Source organism: Portunus trituberculatus, chromosome 27 (genome assembly GCF_017591435.1).
Source record: "Portunus trituberculatus isolate SZX2019 chromosome 27, ASM1759143v1, whole genome shotgun sequence".
NCBI lineage: Eukaryota > Metazoa > Arthropoda > Malacostraca > Decapoda > Portunidae > Portunus > Portunus trituberculatus.
This window is the reverse complement of record NC_059281.1, coordinates 3907432-3929308: the sequence shown is the minus strand read 5'-3', so window position 1 is coordinate 3929308 and position 21877 is coordinate 3907432. Positions and strand designations below refer to the sequence as shown.

At 39.8% G+C, this 21877-nt stretch overlaps 2 protein-coding genes across 22 annotated transcripts in view; both read left to right on the top strand.

The window, feature by feature from the left end:
- LOC123509674 (glycine--tRNA ligase-like) overlaps positions 1 to 13110 on the top strand; it is a 41850-nt gene extending 28740 nt beyond the window's left edge. For both annotated transcript variants that reach the window (XM_045264142.1, XM_045264143.1), the window contains 3 exons: positions 10982 to 11103; positions 11447 to 11637; positions 12393 to 13110. In XM_045264142.1, coding sequence (XP_045120077.1) covers positions 10982 to 11103; positions 11447 to 11637; positions 12393 to 12500 — 421 coding nt within the window. In that variant the 3' untranslated portion in view covers positions 12501 to 13110. The remainder of the gene's footprint in view (positions 1 to 10981; positions 11104 to 11446; positions 11638 to 12392) is intronic.
- A 2950-nt stretch (positions 13111 to 16060) lies between these two features.
- The window catches only part of LOC123509580 (protein scribble homolog), a 174394-nt gene continuing 168577 nt past the window's right edge, over positions 16061 to 21877 (top strand). For 18 of the 20 annotated variants that reach the window (XM_045263969.1, XM_045263963.1, XM_045263957.1 and 15 more), the window contains exon 1: positions 16061 to 16355. In XM_045263969.1, coding sequence (XP_045119904.1) covers positions 16194 to 16355 — 162 coding nt within the window. In that variant the 5' untranslated portion in view covers positions 16061 to 16193. The remainder of the gene's footprint in view (positions 16356 to 21877) is intronic. The other 2 variants (XM_045263972.1, XM_045263966.1) reach the window with 1 other exon arrangement.

Genomic DNA, 21877 nt, shown 5'->3' with positions numbered 1-21877 from the left:
AGTGGGCAGTGAGGCCATGATCCGTGGGTTGCATGCTGTCTTGACTGTTGTATGGCATTCAGGTACCATTCCCCCTAACCAGAAAAAGAGGTTGGTCATCCCTATCTGGAAGGGGAAAGGGGACTGTCAGGACTGCAACAACTACTGCAGTATGAAACTGCTCAGCATACCAGGCAAGGTACTTGCCCATTTGCTGTTGTTGCGTATCCACAGTCACCTGCTGAAACACCAGAGACCTGAACAGTCTTGGTTCACGCCTGGTAATTCAACAACTGACCGGATCCTAGCACTTCGCGTACTGGGGGAGCGCCGATGTGAGTTTCAACAAAGGATGCTTGCAGCCTATGTCAATCTCAAGAAGGCGTTTGATTCAGTGCATCGAGAGACACTCTGGGATCTTCTGCATCTCCGCACGATTCCTGCAAGGATTATTGGTCTATTAACTGGCCTCTACTCCGGGACTGTTAATGCTGTGAAGTGTGAAGGGGGCGTGTCCAGCTTCTTCCCTGCGAATACGGGAGTGAGGCAGGGATGCGTGCTTGCTCCATCACTTTTCAACATTTGCATGGACTGGGTACTACGCAGAGTTGTAGACCAAAGTCATTGTGGAGTATCTGTCGGCAATACTGAGATTACAGATCTTGTTTTTGCCGATAATGCAGTAATCTGCTGAGTCACTGGAGGTTCTGGTAATGGCTCTAGAGGCACTGCATGAGGAGGCGAAGCCCCTGGGACTCCAGGTTTCCTGGCCCAAAACCAAGGTTCAGGTGTTTGGAGGCTTACTGGATGAAACAGTACCGTCTGTCCATGTGTGTGGTGAGGACACTTGAGATCTCAGAAAGTTTCACGTACCTTGGTAGTGTAGTGTGTAACGACAGTGGGTCAAGCCAGGAAGTTGTACAGCAGATTAGCCTGGCCCACGGCATTATGGGCTCGCTTAGCACAAGTATTTGGCACTGTCGGTACCTGTGCAGACGGACCAAGATTTGGATCTTCAAATCACTGGTGATCCCTCTCTTACTCTATGGTTGTGAGACATAGACACTGAAAACTGATCTCAAGAGGTGAATTGATGTCTTTGGTACTAGAAGCCTTCACAGGATCATGGGGTACTGCTGGTATGACTGTCAAATTAGCGATTGCTCCGTGAGAGTGATTCGAGGCCGATTACCAGCATACTCCGTCATCGCCAACTGCAACTATATGGGCATGCGGCATGTTACCCAGAAGCCAATCCTGCATATTGGGTTGTCTCTGAAAGGGATAACCCAGCATGGAGGAGGCCAAGGGGATGTCCACAGAACTCATGGCTGCAGCAAGTCGATGCCTCCTGCTGGGAGTTACTTGGCATGGGAAGGGAGCCTGCATGGAGACTCATGAGGCGTGACTGCCTGGAGTGGCGCCATAGGGTAGGCGAGCCGACGTGCCCCCCAGCGTATGCCCTCCTTAATTGATTGATTGATAATACTAGATTAAAGAACTGTGAGTAATATAGGCTGAATGTTTTAGTTGGAAATCTGGCAGAATGGCAAACAACACCCTACGGATCAGTACAATTTAGTTTTACTATAGTGGCATACCACAGGGTTCAGTGCTGGCACCAGTTATGTTCCAAGTATATATTAATGATATACAAGAGGGTCTGAGTAGTTACATAAATTTGTTTGCAGATGATGTGAAACTTTTGAGAGTAGTAAGGAACATTGAAGACTGTAGGGAATTACTGAAAGATATTAACAAGATCTGGAAGTGGAGCCAACAATGGAAATCAGAATTTAATACCAGGAAATGCCATGTAATGGAAGTGATAAAAGTAATAGAAGACCTACGTGGAAATATAAAATGGGAGAAGAGATTATATTGAAAAGGAGTGAAGAAAAAGACCTGGGAGTGATTATACAAGACACCCTGACTCCAGAAAAACACATAAATGGGTTATTTGCTTCAACATACAGGACACTAACTAACATCAGGGTGGCATTTGACTACATGGACAGGAGTATGATGAAAAGATCATAACCACTATGATAAGACCTAGACTAAAATATGCAACAGTGGTGTAGTCACCATATAAGCAGAAGGACATCAAGAAAATAGAAAGAATCCAAAGGACTGCTAAAAAGATGGTGCCAGAAATAAGGAATCTTCCCTATGATGAAAGACTTAGGAAATGGAACTATCATCTTTGAAGGACAGATGGGAAAGAGCAGATCTAATAGTGATGTATAAGTTGGTAAACCATATGGAAAAGATAGACAGAAAAGACCTGGTATCACTGATGGAAGATGGAGGTAGGCAAACAAGTAGACACTTAAAAAGATCAAGAAAAGTCAGTGTTCGAGAAACATTAAAAAGTAAAATTTTCCACATAGGATGGTGGATATTTGGAATGGATTGAGTAAAGAGATTGTAGCAGCAGAAAGTGTGCACAAATTTAAGGAAAAAGTTGGACAAATGTAGATATGGAGACAGGTCACTATGAGTCCCACTTAAAGCCTATAATATACAACTAGGCAATAACTAGGTAAATACACACACACACACACACACACACACACACACACACACACACACACACACACACACACACACACACACACACACACACACACACACACACACACACACACACACAAAGAGTGTACATAGTTTAAAAAAATTGGATAAGTGTGGATATGGAGACGGGACCACACGAGCATAAAGCCCAGGCCCTGTAAAACTACAACTAGGTAAATACAACTAGGTAAATACACACACACACACACACACACACACACACACACACACACACACACACACACACACACACACACACACACACACACACACAATAAGAATCAAACTTAAGTCACAAAAGGATGTAGATGAATTGGTGGAGAAGTCATGGAGGCTAGCCCAGCAGGAAACAACAAGGAAGATTTGGTTGAGAAGAGATCTCGGTGAAAAGGAAAGAGAAATGTTAAATGAGTTGAGAAAGGAGGCTTTGAAAAAAATGAAGAGAGGACAGAAGAGGAGAAGAAAGAGTTTTTCTGGAGAATCTTGGATATGAGACTGAGGAAGTGGTTCATAACCCAGAAAAGTACAGCAAGAAAGGACTAAAGAAACTTACGTATGAGCGGAATGTAATGTATTCCAACATAAATGGAGTGATATCGGGATTTTAGAACTCAACGATTACTTGAGGGACAAGAACCCAGATATTGTGGGTCTTACTGAAACAAAACTGAGAGAGGGAGAAGACCTGATGATGGTTGGAGAAGGGAAATATAATGTTTGGAAAAGAAATAGAGTAGGTAAGATGGGAGGAGGAGTGATGTTGCTGGTTAAAAAAGATATAAAGGTGGATCAAGTGAAAGAAGGTATGGGAAAGGCAGAAGTGCTAAAGATCAGAGCAGAAACTAATGAAGGAAAAAGAGGCACTACATAGTGGTGTACGTACCACCTAAGACAAATGCATGGTCAGTACAGGAATATGAAGAAATGATAAGTGATACAGGAACATGTCTGGAAGAAATGTTGGGTGGCTGTGAACGAACTATAATGATGGGAGATTTTAATTGTAAAGAGGTGTGTTGGGAGGACTGGTCAATGGAAGGATCAGAGACAACATGGGGAAATACACTATTGACACTGGCAATGGAAAATGTGTTAACTCAGTGGGTCAAAGAAGATACTAGGTTTGGAGGAGAGGGAGCATCGTCAAGACTGGACTTGGTCTTTAGTACAGAGCCAATGGTCATTGAGGAGATGAGGGTGGAGTGCCCTTTAGCAAAGAGTGATCATGCAGTTTTGGAGTTCAAGGTGATAGATGAAGAGAAATCTAGAAGAAATGAAGAATATAAAGTGGGAAGATGGAATTATGCCAAGACAGATTTTGGAAACCTAAAGAAATTCTTTCAAGAGACAAATTGGATGAAATTCAAGAGTGCTAAGGAGCAAATGAAAAGTGGAAGGAATTTATAAAAATATACAAAGAAGGTGAGAAAAATTTGTACCAATAAGACAACATAGAGAAGTTGGAAAGCAGGACTGGTTTAACGATAGATGTGAAAAGGCTAGAACAAGAAAAGAGGATGCATGGAAGAGGTGGAGAAGGAAAAGACGGATTAAGCAGTGGGAAAGTTACAAAAGAGCAAGAAATGAATATGTGTTGATTAGAAGAGAAGAAAGAAAGAAACAAGAAAAGGATATAATTGATAAATGTAAAGACCAACCAAGGCTTTTTACAGACATGTGAACAACAACATCAAAAATAGAGAAAGTATTGAAAGTTTAGAAGTAAATGGAGTATGCAGTGAAGATCCCAGGAAATGGCAGAGGCTATGAATGGATGCTTTCGGAAGGTATTCACAAAGGAGACTGCTTTTGACAAACCACTGGTAATGGAACAGAAAGGGATTATGAAGGAGTTTCAAGTAACTGTGGAGGAGATCAAGAATATGATGGGGAGTTTAGAAGTGAGAAAAGCTGTGGGACCTGATGGGGTATCAGGATGGATTTTAAGAGAATGCAGGAGCAACTGGCAGAAAAAGTTTGTGAAGTAATTGATGCCTCATTAAGGGAAGGTGTAGTGCCCCAAGACTGGAAAAGAGCTAACATTGTCCCAATCTATAAATCAGGTAACAAGAGAGACCCATTGAACTATAGACCAGTGTCACTTACAAGTGTGGTAGCTAAGATGTGTGAGAGGGTGGTGAAGAATAGATGGACAGACTTCTTGGAGAAAATGACATACTTTGTGAGTGTCAATTTGGTTTTAGAAAAGGGCGTTCATGCACGACAAACCTGATATGTTACTATTCGAGGGTGATAGATGTAATACAGGAAAGAGATGGTTGGGCTGATGGAATATATCTGGATTTAAAAAAGGCCTTTGATAAGGTACCACACCGGAGACTGATCTGGAAACTTGAAATGGTAGGAGGAGTGCATGGCAGTTTACTAAAATGGATGGAAGACTTTTGGTAGGAAGAGAAATGAGAACAATAATTAAGGACAGACCATCAGAATGGGGCTTGGTGGAGAGTGGAGTTCCACAGGGATCAGTGTTGGCACCAGTAATGTTCGCGTCTACATAAATGACATGGTGGATGGGGTGTCCAGTTATGTGAGCCTATTTGCAGACGATGCAAAATTGTTAAGAAAAGTGAGATGTGACAAAGATTGCGAACTACTCCAGGAAGACTTGGACAGAATATGGAAATGGAGCTGTACATGGCAAATGGAGTTCAACACGACAAAATGCAAGAAAATAGAGTTTGGCAAGAGTGAAAGAAGAATCAGGAGTATGTACAAGATAGGAAATGAAGACATAAAACCAGTCATGAAGAAAAGACCTTGGGGTGACAATTACCAATGACCTATCGCCAGAGAGACATATAAACAAAATAATTGGAGAAGTATTGAACTTATTGAGGAACATAAGAGTGGCGTTCAGATATTTAGATGAAGAAATGATGAAGAAAATAATTACTGCAATGATAAGACCGAGGCTTGAATATGCAACAATACAGTGGGCTCGAACTTAAAGAAACACATAAGGAAACTAGAGAAAGTACAGAGGGCTGCAACAAAAATGGTGCCTGACTTAAGAGATTTGACTTATGAAGACAGACTGAAAAGAATGCAACTTCCAACCCTGGAAAACAGAAGAGAAAGGGGAGACCTGATAGCAATATACAGAGTGATGATTGGCATGGAAAAATGGATAGGGAAGATCTGTGTATGTGGAATGAAAGAATGTCGAGAGGGCATGGGAAAAACTAAAATGGCCACTTATAGGAGAGATGTGAAAAATATAGCTTCCTCATAGAAGGGTGGAAGCATGGAATAGTTTAGACGTGGAAGTGGTCAACGCAAGGAATATTCATGATTTTAAGAAAAGCTGGACATTAATAGATATGGAGACGGGACAACACGAGCATAGCTCTTTTCCGTATGTTACAATTAGGTAAATACAATTAGGTAAATACACACACACACACACACACACACACACACACACACACACACACACACACACACACACACACACACACATGACACACACACAAACACATCGACATTTGTGGCGCAATGTTATCTACCCCAGAATTGGAGCCTGGAAGACTTCTGACCAGCCTGGTTGTATATTTTGGGACGGGAGATATCGCTACAGGTGTCCTGTTTCTAAAAGTGAAGGGAAAACAGTGAAACGAGTGAAAAATAACAACTGGAGTGAGGAAGGGGTCCGGGGATAGTGGTAACGATATACTGACAGCGAGGAGAGAAGTTTACGAGACACCACAAGGTTTAAGAGATATTGGGTCAATGAAAATGGAGCATTTTCATGGTTTTAGAGAGAGGGATGAAAGAAGGTATAACGTGAAGTTGGCAGCATTAGAAAAGGATGTATTCTTTATAAGGGAAGTAAGTGATGGCTAACTTATCTGAGAGGATGAAGAATCTGGAGAAGGAAAACGCTGACTTAAAGGATAAACTCAAGTGTTTTGAGAGTGTGAAATCGGATAATGTCGAAATAAAACAAAAAATGGATTGTCTCAAACGTTTAAGAAAATGAATCTCTGAAGGAAAAGTGCAACAATTATGAGGACATTATTCAGGAAATGAACCAGAAGGTGCAAGACAACAACAAAAAGTGAAAGAGGAATTACAGGAAAAATTAAAGGATGAATTGAAAAAGGAAAGTGAGAACCAGAAAATGAGTTTTAATGAAATAGTGAAAAGGCAAATACAAGACAGGACAAACGACACAGTAATACAGGTCATTAAGGAGAAGGAAGACCTAGTCAGAGACACAGTTGACAAGAAGAAATGTATTGTAGTATGGGGTTTGGAAGAAAAGAAAAATCCAATCTGGTATGTAAGGGAAAAAGAAGAGAAAGAGTTGGCAAGAGACATAATAAATACGATTCAGGATGAAGGACAAAGTCTTGATAGTGAAATAGAAGAAGTGTACAGGATGGAGAGATACAGTGATGGACATGTAAGACCTCTGAAAATAAAACTGAGATCCCAAGTAGCAGTGGAAGAACTTCTGACGAGAGCAGGAAAACTAGCTCATTCAGATGTATACAAAGATGTATGGATAAAAAGAGACATGAATTTGGAAGAGAGAGAAAGATTGAAAGAATTGAGAAACGAAGTGAAAGAAAGAAATGAGAAACATACAGAGACTGAGAAAAAAAAGTTTTTTTTGAAAGTTTGGAACATGAGACTGAGGAAATAGTACATCAAGGAAAGAGAAGAAAGAGCAGAGGAGGAAATGAGGGGAAATGTGGAAAATTAAAAGTTGCTTATACTAATATAAATGGACTCGTCTCAGGGATAATGAATTGAATGACTTAATTAAAGAGGTTGAGCCTGACATAATGGGGATCACAGAAACAAAACTAAGGGATCAACTGACACTAAACCCCATTGGGAACGGGCTGTACAATATCTATATGAAAAATAGAAAAGCGAAGCAGGTTGGAGGAGTGGTGATACTAAGCAAAAAAAACCTAAAGGTAACTAACGTGAATTATGGCAAAAACAGTGCAGAAATTATATCAGTTGTGGTTGAAAAAAATTACATGGAGAAGAGAGAATTTGTAGTCTGCTGTGTACCACCCAAGACAAGATCTTGGAGTCTAAGAGAATATGAGGAAGTTTTGAACACTCACTAATCAAAATATTAGAAAAGAAAAGAAATATTGTAATAATGGGGGACTTCAACTGTAAGGAAGTGCACTGCGAAGATATGACTACAGAGAAAAATGAGGATTCATGGGGTTACACGTTACTTGAGTTAACTATGGAATATACAATGACACAGTGGATTCAAGAAAACACCAGATTTAGGAATAGTGAAGAGCCATCAAGACTGGATTTATTATTTACAATGGAACCTGAAATTGTGGATGGAGTAGAGTATAAGACACCTTTGGCAAAAAGTGATCATGTACTAATAGTAGCGACCTTCAAGGAAGTGATTAGGAATGAACGGAATGAAAAACATAGAAAAGGAAGATTGACATATAGCAAAATAAATTTTAGAGAACTCAAAGACTTTTTCCAAAAGACAGACTGGACTAAATTTGACAACCAGGCAGGAGTGGAGGAAAAGTGGATGACATTTAAAGAAATTTATAATGATGGAGTGAATAGATATGTACCGAGACTGAAAATTAAAGACAAATATAAGGAAGAATGGTTTAATAGAAATGTGAAGAAGCAAGAGATAGAAGGGATAGAACGTGGAAGATACGGAGAAAAGACAAATGTCCAAGGAAGTGGCAAGACTACATCAGAGAAAGGAATAATTATGTTAAAATACGAAGAGAAGAAAAGAAAAACTGAGAAAAACATAATTGAAAAATGCAAGGATCAGCCAAAGATCTTTTATAGATATATAAATGGAAAGTTAAAAAACAAACACGAGATAGAGAAACTAGTTTATGAAAATAACGAATACAGTGATGAATTGGAAATGGCTGAAATAATGAACAGATACTTTCAAGAAGTTTTTACAAGAGAAAAAAAGCATTAATTATGAAGAACTAGGAAATAAATCTCCTGCGATGAGAGATATCGTTATTTCGGAGCATGAAATAATGATACAACTAAGAAATTTAGATGTAAGAAAATCACATGGTCCAGATGGAATTGCAAATAAGATATTGATAGAGTGTAGAGAAGAGCTGGCAAAAAAGGTATACAATATAATAAAATGTTCTATTGAAAAGAGAAAAATTCCAGAAGACTGGAAAAAAGCCAATATTGTGCCAATATATAAAGGAGGAACCCAACAAATTACAGGCCAGTGTCCCTAACAAGTACAATAGCTAAAATATGTGAATGTGTGATCAAAGAAAGATGGACCAAACATTTGGAAGAAAAAAATATAATTAATGAAAGACAATTTGGCTTTACAAAAGGAAGATCATGTGTAACAAACCTTATATGCTTTTACTCTAGAGTCATAGACATAACACAGGAAAGAGATGGATGGGTTGACAGTGTATTTTTAGATTTTAAAAAAGCATTTCATAAAGTTCCACACAGAAAATTAATAAGAAGACTGGAAGATATAGGGGAATAAAAGGAAAATTGCTGGAATGGATGAAGGATTTCCTAACTGGAAGAACTATGAGAGTGACAATTAGAGATAAGGAGTCCACCTGGAAGGAAGTTATAAGTGGGGTTCTGCAAGGTTCTGTGTTGGCCCCAATTATGTTTGCAATATACATAAATGACATGGACGAAGGAGTAGAAAGCTATATGAGTTTCTTTGCAGATGACGCAAAACTTTTGAAGAAAGTTGGGTCACACGCAGGACTTAGATAGACTATGGGAATGGAGTAAAAGATGGGAGATGGAATTCAACATTAAGAAATGTAGCATAATGGAATTTGGGAAGAGCAAAAATAGGATAACAAGACAATATAAACTTGGAGAAGAGAAGATTAAGAAGGTGGAAAGTGAAAAGGACCTGGGAGTTCTCATAACAAAAGAAATGTCCCCCAATAAACATATAAATAAAATTGTTGGTGAGACCTACAACTTACTGAGAAATATTAGAATTGCATTCTCATATATTGATGAAGATATGGTGAAAAAGTTATTGGTATCCTTGATCAGACCATGACTGGAGTATGCAGCAGTACTGTGGTCACCTAACACGAGGAAGAATATCAGGAAAATTGAAAGGATACAAAGAGCGGCCACCAAACTGGCCCCAACCTTGTCGGCTCTTATGTATGAAAAGAGACTGGAGAGACTGGAATTACCAACACTGGAGCAGAGAAGAGAAAGAGGCGACCTGTTGACCATCTACAGAATAATGAATAATATGGAGCTTCCTGATAGGATCGACCTGCTGAAGAGGGACAGAAGGGACACAAGAGGACATGGACTAAAACTCAGAAAAGACAACTACAGAAGAGACTTCAAGAAAAACAGCTTCCCCCATAGAGTGATAGATATATGGAACGGACTGGACAGAGAGGTGGTGTGTGCAGTCTATACACGACTTTTAAGAGAAAATTAGACACTGTGAGATACAGACGGGACAACACGAGCATAGGCTTCCCTCCCGTAAAATACACACACACACACACACACACACACACACACACACACACACACACACACACACACACACACACACACACACACACACACACATGGAGTAGAACTGGAGAAAGTAAAGAAGGAAAAGGATTTGGGAGTGACGATGGAAGAAAATAATCAACCGGCAAGCCATATTGATAGAATTTTCGAAAGACATACAATTTGCTAAGGAATATTGGAATAGCATTTCACTACATGGACAAAGAAATGATGAAGAAACTGATAAGTACTATAATAAGACCCAGATTGGAATATGCAGGAGTAGTGTGGATCCCTCACAAAAAGAAACACATAAGGAAGCTGGGGAGATTACAAAAAATGGCTACAAGAATGGTCCCAGAACTTGAAGGGATGACATATGAGGAGAGACTAAAGGCTATGGATCTTCCAACATTGGAGCAGAGAAGGGAGAGAGGGGATCTCATACAAGTTTATAAATTGATAATGGAATGTACCAAGTGGACAATGAGTATCTGATCCTGAGAGAAGAATATGCCAGTCGAAGCACAAGATCGCATAGTAAGAAGCTGAGGAAGGGAAGATGTGTAAGAGATTTTAAAAAGTATAGTTTCCCGCAAAGATGTATTGAGACGTGGAACAGTTTGAATGAAGAAGTAGTGTCTGCAACGAGTGTGCATACTTTTAAAGTAAGATTGGATAAGTGTAGATATGGAGACGGGGCCACACGAGCATAAAGCCCAGGCCCTGTAAAACTACAACTAGGTAAACACACACACACACACACACACACACACACACACACACACACACACACACACACACACACACACACACACACACACACACACACACACACACACACACACACTGCCCACAACTTTTAATATTTCTGTTTTTTTTCTGACAGAGTGCGTGAAGATGATGATAAGCGCACTTTCTTCTCCCTAGCAACTGTTGTAGCACCCATCAAGGTCTCTGTTCTCCCATTGTCTAACAAGCAGGAGTTTGTGCCATTCACCACACAGTTGGGTGAGTGCCTCCAGGTCCCTCTGCCTCCTCAAGCTGCTTCTCTTGTGATGGTGACAGTGACAGTCTCTTACTAATGAATATCATTTTGTATTGTGTTCTTTTAGTTATAAGTTAAACTCTATCTTTACTATAGTATAAGCCTTATTGTTACTCAATTATACCCATATGAAGAAGTAATGACATATCTTGGTCAGATGTAATTTGTCATCTCTCAGTTAACTCAACACTTTTCCAGTGCTTTTGGAAAGAAAGTATCACATCACAGTTTTTTTCTCAGTATTGTACTGGATTGCTTTTGTCAGAATTAAAAAAAAACACTAACACCAACATTTTTTACTGCCAGCTGACGCATTGACGGAGATGAACTTATCGGTGAAAATTGATGACTCTACTGGATCCATCGGCCGGCGGTATGCTCGAACAGATGAGATTGGTATCCCCTTAGGTATCACTGTGGACTTTGATACTGTGAACAAGGTGCCACACACTGTCACAGTCAGGGAGAGGGATTCCACACAGCAAGTCCGCATGCCGGTGAGTATTGTGGTCACTGTGGGAACAAGTCACTATAATAATGCACTAACTATGACACAATGGAACAAGATCAGTAAAATTGTACTGCATGAAATCTTAAGTTTGAGAAGTAGACAGTGTCAGAGATTAATTAGGAAAGTGCATATTTTTCAAACTTTTGGAATAACTGGAGAAAGAAACAGTAAATGAATATAGAAAAGTTGGATGAAAAGAATAATGACAAGGATACAACCTACTAGGTGAGAGATTGAAGTAATGAACTCAGGCTATAGAAAAGCAGAGTAGTAGATGGAGTTCATTGTGTCAGCAATTCTAAAATTTATAAGAAGTTATAGTAGAACCAATGAGATGAAAAAGCATCAACTGATGCTGTTAATTCCTATTTTGTTGGTGGTCATAAACTAGTGAAGAGACAACTGCTATGACCTCCTCTCATGTTGTATAAAATGGTCTAGTGCAACTTTGATGTACATTTTCAAAAAGTGACTGAATTGAGCAGATTTTTCAAAAGCTGTACTGTTTCATTCATTAAAGTCATGGAATTGCTCAAGACTTTATCCCATTCTTTTTGGCTAATTCTCTCAGATCTGGTCAGAGACTAGCATCAAAGTGGGTCTTTTTCCTTAATTGTTTTTGTTGCTCTTGCCAGATTTACCTTCTTACATAAAAAAAATAAATAAATAAATGAAAATGTCATTTTGTCTTTAGCACTCTAAGGATTAATCAGATTAATCTTTCATTGCTTTTCCACTCAGATTGAGGAAGTCCCACTCACAATCAAGAACCTTGCTGATGGCAAGACACAGTGGAAAGATGTGACAGACAAGTGGCCTATTTTTACCTCCCAAGAGACAACAAAGTAGTATTTGTATGTAGTTATCCCACACAGAGAAGGGTGATGTTCCTGCCTCCAGCACATCTTTAGGGTGGAGTGTTTCACAGAGCTTAGAGGTAACACTTGTGGTGAAAGAGAGAAAGAAAGAGGGAGAGATTAAGTGAGTTAATTTATTGATTTTTGTTACTTAATTTTGTATTGTTTACCCGTGGTAGATAGTGATTGGGTTCCGCTGCATTTATGTGTGACTAGTTGAAAATGTAGTGTGTTTTCTACGTGTATGAGTATTTGTAATTTTAGCATAAAAATGATGTAATGTTTTTTGTCTGTGTCTTGTTTCTCTCTCTCTCTCTCTCTCTCTCTCTCTCTCTCTCTCTCTCTCTCTCTCTCTCTCTCTCTCTCTCTCTCTCTCTCTCTCTCTCTCTCTCTCTCTCTCTCTCTCTCTCTCTCTCTCTCTCTCTCACACTTATACCTCATCAGCTTTTTTACATAACCCATAGTCAATTATTGGAATAGCATTTGTATGGTTTTAAAATATTTTAAAAACTGAAGGTAAAATTGGCCTGGAGACTGTTGTTATTTGAGAATAATTTGTTACATCCTGAAAAAATCAATATAGTAAATGAGAATCACTTGCATACTTTCTTTAAATGTTCCTCTACTGAAGGAAAATGCAGAAGTTTCCTTTTATTTTTCAGTCCAGCACTTAATAGATAATTGAACCTAACCTAAAATGAGAAGTTTTGACTGTGAATCATATATGAGATCACCATTCCTTGATATGAGATGTCCTAAGAAATGCCCTTGAATTTGAGGCATCCAGTTTCTACAAGGAATGCTAATTGAATGAGATTGAATTTTGTTGACACAATCAAGCAGTTTATTTCCTGAGAGGTGTATTACTGCTCAGTTTTTAATCCATGTATGAAGAATGATAATGATTACAGACAAAACTAAATGTCAGCCTGGGCATTTTATTCAATAGGAATCATGTTTTTAGTTAGAGGATAGACCTTGATGTGTCTTATCTTGCATCTGGATTTTTCTTGGAGCAAGTTTGCAGACCAATTGTGAGGGGACTTTTTTTTTTATGAGTTAGAACACAATATTAATTTGGAAAGTTGTACTACATATTTTTTTCATTATTATTCTAATTCACCTTACATCGCAGGCATGTGTTCAGTCAGGTAACAAGTGATGTTTTTATCTAAAGATTGTAGAAGTGAACTGTTAAGGTGGGTTCACACGTGCCAATTTGTGACTGAAATTTTACATACGTAGAGGTTCCGACTCATCCCTTCTAGTCGGAAAGTGTCACACGTAGCGCCTGGAAAGTATCAACTAGTTGGCACTTTGGCGGGCAGTGAATGTCAACAAACAGCTACCCGCCAAGGTGTCTTCCTACAGTGATGATGCCGAAGCGGTGGTTGCTCTTCTTTTGACTTAACGGAAGAGTCGACAGAACAGAAAATGCCTGTGGATACGTCCCTGGCTAAGTAGAAAGGAAGAAAGGGGTGTCTACCACACTAAATTAGCCTACATTTCTCGTAAGAAAATTTTTAATCTTTAAGACTGCACAATTGCGATCAGATTAAATCCTGACAAGTCTTCAGTCCTCACCTCCAACAACACCCTGCATTGAGGGAAACAGTTCTTGTGAAATGACAGCCATTTCGTCAAACAACGGTTTGCACAATCTTTTTTTTTTTTTTTTCCTTCTTCTTTTTCTGTATAATTCATTTCTGGGGTCTCAGATGTGTTCTTTTTCCTTCACCAACTCTAATAACATCCTCTTCTCTATACACTGGAGACCACATTTTGAAAGCATACTCCGTGACGTCACGGCGTAAATAAAGTCGCAAATCGACTAAAAAGATCAACATGTTGGTCTTGTTTTGCAACTGCTTTCTCCAGTCACTAGCCACCGATTTTGAGGCGGAAACTCAACATAAGTAAAATTTTAGTCCCAAATGGCACATATGAACCCACCTTTATGGTAGTCTCATTACGAAATGTAGCTACACCTATGAAGTACTGGCCCCAGCAAAATGTGACATGATAGCTTTCAATAAGTTATCACTATTCAAGTGTGTTAGAACAGAAAGTATTATGATCACTGTACCTAGGCTTAGGACCATAAATCATTGATTGATTGACTGATACATTTATTGTTGCATTGATAATTAAATACAACAAAGGAAGAGGATGGACAAAGACATAAGGGTAGAGTATAAAAAATACAGAAATATATAGTATACATTACAGGGAAACGTAACATGGGACCATAAATCATGAAACACTTATGTACTTCCACTCTACTATTTTGAAAAGGCCCCATAAACTTAAAGTACCACTTGTTGTTATTATTATTATTTTTTTTTTTACAGATTTACTATCAGATAAATAAGTTCTCTATCTTAAGAAGAGGAGTACCATTTGCAAGAACTTACGTAAAATTGTAAACATTAATGGGTTGCAAATAATCGTGGGAAGAGAGCAAAGCTTTTCTGATTTTCAGTGCTGGGATGGACTTAACGAGGAACTTTACTTCAATACACAACCCGCAACATGAACACTGACTATTGTTTGAAGAAGAAAGCATCGAAGGAATATTCTCACGATTCGGGAGGAGAAAAGAGAAGGCGATAACGAAGAAACATTTGAGAAGCGCCGTTGGATAAAGACATCTCTGGAAGACACCCCTCTTGTGACCATTGCGGGATAAGGATTTATCTGTGTATTCTGGAGAGAGAGAGAGAGAGAGAGAGAGAGAGATTTAAGGGCGTTGGTTGATCCTTTTAAATCGGCTGCGTTCCTTTCCAGCGGTTTCCTTTTTTTTTCATTAATGAAGAGAATTTCTTACTTATGAGTCAACTCTTTAAAAGGAACAGTGAAGGCGTTACTTTGCTTCATGCTTATAGATTCCATTTACTATGAGTGCTCGAGTGAGAAAGGTTGGCGAGGTTGACGAGAGATGGCGGGGCGCTGCCTGGCCTGTTAGAGTTGCCAAGTTAGTGTTAGTGAACGCATTGCTACATCTCAGCGCCATTTAAAGATTTAACCGCTACGTTAATGTCAGGCAAGATCTAGCGGGGTTTGTTGCTCGAGAGACATGATAGTCTTCATTTTAAAATTGCCCTTGGGATAGCGAGCGACGGAGCAAACTTTTCCATATTGATTTATCACGAAAGGATTTAGCACAATCATTTTGCATTCGAAAAAATAAAAGTATCAACGTATCACTTGAACCAATTGATATTTAAAATTAATAGACTACAGTTAATTGCTACCAGACCTGGCTAGAATAACCATAACCTTACCATCGGTCTAACACACATATTACGAAGTAATATATATTATATACCTATATTTAACTAAGGAGAGAAACCTTCCTTTTATATTTACACTGCACATTCCAGTTACGTCAATAAAACCTACTGTGCTTTGTTAATGAAGGGGATAGTGTTGTTAAATTATGTGTAAAGCAATCGTGCAGACTTTCTCCTGCTGCTTTTGAATTAGAATGTAGCGACATGACACCGCTGCACTGGCAGCTTTGGGCGACCGTGTGGTGACGTCACTGCTCAGTCAGTGCGAAGGGGTGGGAGGGAGTGGCTGTGTCTTTGTCGGTGTGGCCTGTGGGTGTTCCGCTGTGCTGGTGTAAGGCCGAGTGGAGGAGGCTTTGTTGATTATGTGTGGTGCTTAACGCGACCCCAAAGCCATGTTTCGGTGTATCCCCATCTTCAAGGGGTGTAACAGGCATGTGGAGTACGTGGACAAGCGGCACTGTTCCCTGGGCAGTGTTCCCGACGACATACTGCGCTACGCCAGGAGTCTGGAGGAGGTGTTGCTGGACGCCAACCACATCCGTGACCTGCCCAAGGTACGCTGCTCTCCCCTCACTCCCTGCTGGCCCTCGTACGCCACGTACCATCCTAATGTAGCTGTGTTCAGGGTGTTGGAACTGGTGTGTGTTTCACTTTGTCTTGATTGGTAACCTGGTTAGGGGGACGAGGTGAGCTGCCCAAGGTACGCTGTCCCCTTCCCTCCCCCTGACCCCCTCACTCGCCTCCTTTTGCACTCCAGGGACTGGGGATCGCTTTTCTTTCCCGATATTTGTGTATTGTTTCTTTGTATTTTACGTAAAGTGGTAGCATGTAGTCGGTTAACGTGTGCACTGAGGTGAGTGTGCCTCACGTTCAGGTACCGTACCCACTCACCTGGTTAGGTACTACCATAGCTAATAAGGTCATCAGAGCACAGGCTATGTGGTGTAAGGTATTGTATCTAACTGATACAGAGCGATACTTCTATCCACGCAAGTATAAAAACGGCGAAATTAATGCTAAGCATGAACAGTGCAGATTGCAAGGTGCACCCGGATTATCAACAAGTGCAGGACAGATGAAGCATTGCTAGCATGGCGAAATTATATTAGCTTTCCAAATGACTATCTGGAGACTGATCTGAAATTATTTTCAAGTTATAAAGCCAACAGCATTAGCAAGCAAAGCATTTCAAAGAGTGATATGAACACAGTAGCATAAAGGAAGCCACAAGAAGTCTTCATGTAGTTGTCCAGGTGTGATACAAGCCCACTAGTTTCCATCAATCATCCTCATCCACAAGCTTGTGATTCATTGGTGGTAAAGATGCACAATTGACAGAGCAGCTTACTGATGTAGGTTCTTACCTGTCTGGTCTCCCATGATGAAGAATCCCTATTGGCAGCCCTGTAGCAATGATGGAGATATGTCCTTAGAAAGCTATGAGAAGATGTACAGTAATCCATGGGAAAAATTGTATGATAGAATTAGCCAAGTAATGCTAAACATAATTCAAAAACATTTCCGATATTAGAATCTGTAAAATTGCTCACATTACTTTGTACAAGTCAGGAGATTATTTATATTTCTGGGATGTGCCAAATATTTGCTGGGGTGATTATTGAAGAGAATTGCATGTTTTATCAATTGCATCACAATAACATTACCTCCAGTCCATTTGGCCCTGATCTGGTGACAGCAAGGAGGAAGTGTTGGAGCAATTTTGTGAGGAACAAGAGAAGATGAGAATGGTGAAAACAAAAGGCTGCGGAAGCATCACAATCAGCAGCGGCGCCTCACCTGTCTTCCACATCCTCCTCCCAGGACGACAAAGACTTGGCTCCTACCAAGCAACTGAAGAACATCTTCACCTCCCTTGTTGTCTCAGACCTTGATCAAGTCACCTTCTGGACTGTGAAGCAGTGTTTGTGTTAGGCGCCCCTGGATATGATCTCTCACATCTAACCCTTTCCAGAAGCTCAATCTAGTGATCTACCATAGGTATCAGGCACGGATGGCTTCAAGTGAACACTGAAGATGGAGATTTTACCCTTAAAAGTCCACTTCTGCACCAGGATGCCAACTTCTAGACAGCACTTTGTATGAGGGAACAGTGAACTATGTGGCTATGCTCATTACTAGGTAGTCTTTGCTGTTTCAAGAAGTTGTTGGCTGTGCTGAAGATAGAAAGGAGAATGGGGGAGACACTAGTGGTTGTATGCTTGGGAGCTCACATGCAAACCCTGCTCTTTGATACAAAGTCTGCTTCCAACACAAGTCTCCACCCTGGAGCTTATGTGCTGATCAAAGAAGGACTGGCCTGAGGGAACCCATGTGAACAGTTTGTTGTCATCGTGTCTTGGAAATTGTCCTTGCTGGTGTCTTCAAGGTGCCTCTTGTGGAGTGAACAACATTTCAACTTTTCTTGTTTGGACTACCCTAGCACAGTATCCATGAAAGTGACAAACTGGTGGCCACAAAAACATGGTGTATGTGTAGGCTACACATACTGATATTTTCTTGTATATATATAGAATAGAGCCAATCAGTCTAAGGCAGATGACTTTTTTATGCAAGAGGGCATCTGGCCAGTGGGAGAAAAAATTTTAGAAAATAGATAAAGACGTAAGTAGATAAAAAAAAGGGGATCATTGGAGATGCCAGTTGTCCAAGCAGTGCAGTCAAGAGGATAATTTGAGCAATGTCTTTAAACAGTTCAGATCAAAGACAAGAGGATGAAGTACATAAATAGGTAAGGAGTTTCAGAGTTTAGCAGTACAAAGGATAGAGGATTGAGCATACTGGTCGATTCACTTGTTAGGTGTTGGGGATGGTGCAGATTTCCCTGGTACTTGTAAGTGCTTCAAAAGGGCAGGAATATTATATGCAGTGCACATCCACATTGTGAACCACTTTCTCTGCTGGCATGTTCCTCCATGGTGTGTGTCATGGCCTTGTGACTGAATCAAGTTAACACTGGGCAGGTAGCATGCAGCAGGCCACCCAGGTGCCCATAGCCCTTCCTAGGTTATGGAGATGGTGATTTCACAGTTAGTCATGTATCCTTGAGCCTTGACCCTCCACCAGTGTATTCTGTGCTGGAAAGTACACTACAGTTCATTCATTATTATTTGTGCCAAACAAAGAGTTCATATCCACACTGATGTGTTGTCTTTGTATTGCACTATATTTATACCTATGTACTGTGATTTCATACTTGAAGTGTACATACCTTGCTGCACATACCTCATTATTGTTATTACTGTATTATTATTAGTCATATAGATCCATGAAAATGGACCAAGGGAAACTTGTGGAATCGATCTAAACTTAGGCAGTCCTCCCAGTAAGCAAACATAAATATAAAAAGAAGAGTTAATAAAAAGGGATAAAGAGAAAAAAGAATTTCAGGTGGTGCTTCTCTGGCCAGCTGCTGAGTTCCTTGGGAGGTCATAGACAGGTCATTCCTGAACACACTTGAGTCAGTGAACAAGTCTCAGAAGTCAAGGGGTGGGGACAAGCTTGATTAGGTACTATTTCTACCTACTGACCTCACCATAGTTCTGGTCTGGTGGGGGAGCCAGGGCATGCCCATATACAGCCTTAAGGAGGCTTCACATATACTTACTGTATGAAACAAGTGAAGCCTAAGGAAGGTATACTAGCTTAATTCCTGAGTTTTTTGTTGCTTTTCTCTGACACAAGTTTGATTTGCTGAAGTGTTAAAAAACTGAAAAAGATGAAAATAGATACTTGCAGTGATAAAGTAAATAGAATAAGAATGAGTTCAGTTCAGTAGTAATTCTTCTGCATGTAATTCAAGAGAGATAGTGTGATGGGGGCAGGGGCAAGATGAAGATAAAACAGACAAACCAGAGATAACATAAGAATGTGGCTGCTTTTATGCTGGTATGCATCAGGAACCAAATCAGGTGTATCAGACAGTGAGGACTTGGCAGTGCTTCAGTGCAAACAAACTTAACCATTGTAATATGTGACTGCCTGCCATCTCTACCCTTCTCACACCTCTGTCTATCTTTATGCCAGAGTTAACCACATCTTCCTTCTTTTCACTCCACTACTAAAAAAACTTTTGCCTGTTTTCTTTCCTTCCTGCAATTTTCATGATTTGGCATTAGGTAATCTGAGTCTATTTAATATTTGTTGTCTTGTGTATGTGGTTACCTACTTATGTTCATATAGAAGAGGTATGGATATATTAATATTAAAAGAGGCAAGAGGTGTATGTGGAGTAAAAGAATGATAGAAGTGAATGTGGCTGGAGGATGAGGCAGAAGAGGTGGTTGTATGTACTACATAACTATATGTATAAGAAAATAAGGGACACTCTTAACAAGCTGTCAGGTGTACGTGTGACTCCCTGTTACACCACCTGGCCTATATATCATCCTCATCTATGAATTTGTCTGATGTTTTAAAAGCTGCCTAATAACTTAGCACCTGCACCTTGATTACTAAGTCTGTTCAACTCATCTACTATATGAGAACTAGTTCCTTCCTATCTTTTTAAAATTTTTCATATTGACATTGAATCCACTATTTTTGTCCTATCTCCATTACTGACCTTGATAATTTTCCATCATCCTTGTTATGTCAGCATAGAAGAATTTTGAGTGAGGTTTGATTGGAGAAGAGATGGAGGGCAGGGTTTTGTGGGGAAGACCAGTTAGAACCGGCCACTGCCAATGAACGTGGGAAAAACTACAGGAAAATAAAGTTGTTGCATTGTATTACCATCATCAGCCATTATCATTACTCAAACTTAAACATATTATTCACAGGAGGAAAAAAATACATTTTATACTAGAGAGAGAGAGAGAGAGAGAGAGAGAGAGAGAGAGAGAGAGAGAGAGAGTGCAGATTAAAGCTAGATAGAATAGATCACTTGCTGAAATGACCACACATCCATTCATATTTGCAAATATATTTCTCTCTCTCTCTCTCTCTCTCTCTCTCTCTCTCTCTCTCTCTCTCTCTCTGCAAACCTATTGATTTTTATCCCAGGGTATCATAACATAACTTAATCCATCCTAAGAGTAGCTTGGTTTGGTGTTCTTCATGAGTGTAGTGGGGTCTACCAGTCCCTTCATGCCTCGCTCCCCCACACTGCTAACACATAAGCTTATTATGCAGGCAGTGTTGTAACCCAAGGAACACAACAGGAGATAAAGCATGGGAGAAGGGAGGGTATGTAACAGTGATGACGGGAGAATGGTAGAAATGAAGAAAGAAAAAATAGAAGGAAGAGAAACTAGGGATGTAAAAATACAACATAGGAGGATGGCAATAATCTATGTATGTATGTATGTAATGTGTGAGTGATATAGGGGGATAAGGCAGGGCAAGGCAGGTACCAACCATCAATTAATCAAGTGGCAGGTGTTATATGATGTAAGCCATGGGAAATGGAGCATGAACTGTAATGGAGAATATTTGGCACCAGGCTGTCTGTGCAGCTTTCCAATTTGCTGCACTCATCAAGGGTCACCTGCTGTTATGTTTTGGCCAGAGTTTAGTGGGTGTCCTGTGAATGATTTTTTTTTTTTTTTTTTTTTTTTTTTTTTTTTGCTGGTGTGTTCTTATAAGGAAAAGTGTATTGGATTGTTCAGATTGTGTCATTATTATTCTGCTGTTTCTGTAAGGTGCACACTCTGTCTGTGTCCCTCCACCAGTTGATGTGAGAGTTGTGTTGTGCATCTCTTGTTGAAAGGTTGATGTATTTAATAAAAAGGGCAGAAATTTGCTATAATTTTTTACTTCATTCTGCTATATTTATTTTCAAGGATACATTGTTGATTGGATAAAATTAAGCTACAGTAACATAAGCTAACCAAACCTAATCTAACTACTTCATTGAATAGTGTCAGAAATATGGAAGTGTATGTAGTAAGTGTGTGGTGCTTTGTCCCTCGTGGGATTGCTTTCTTATTTCTTGTGAATTGGTAGATACTAGGTATTCTTATTTTCCAGGGAAATGAACATGTATATGTATTGTTTATGAGTGTGTGTGTGTGTGTGTGTGTGTGTGTGTGTGTGTGTGTGTGTGTGTGTGTGTGTG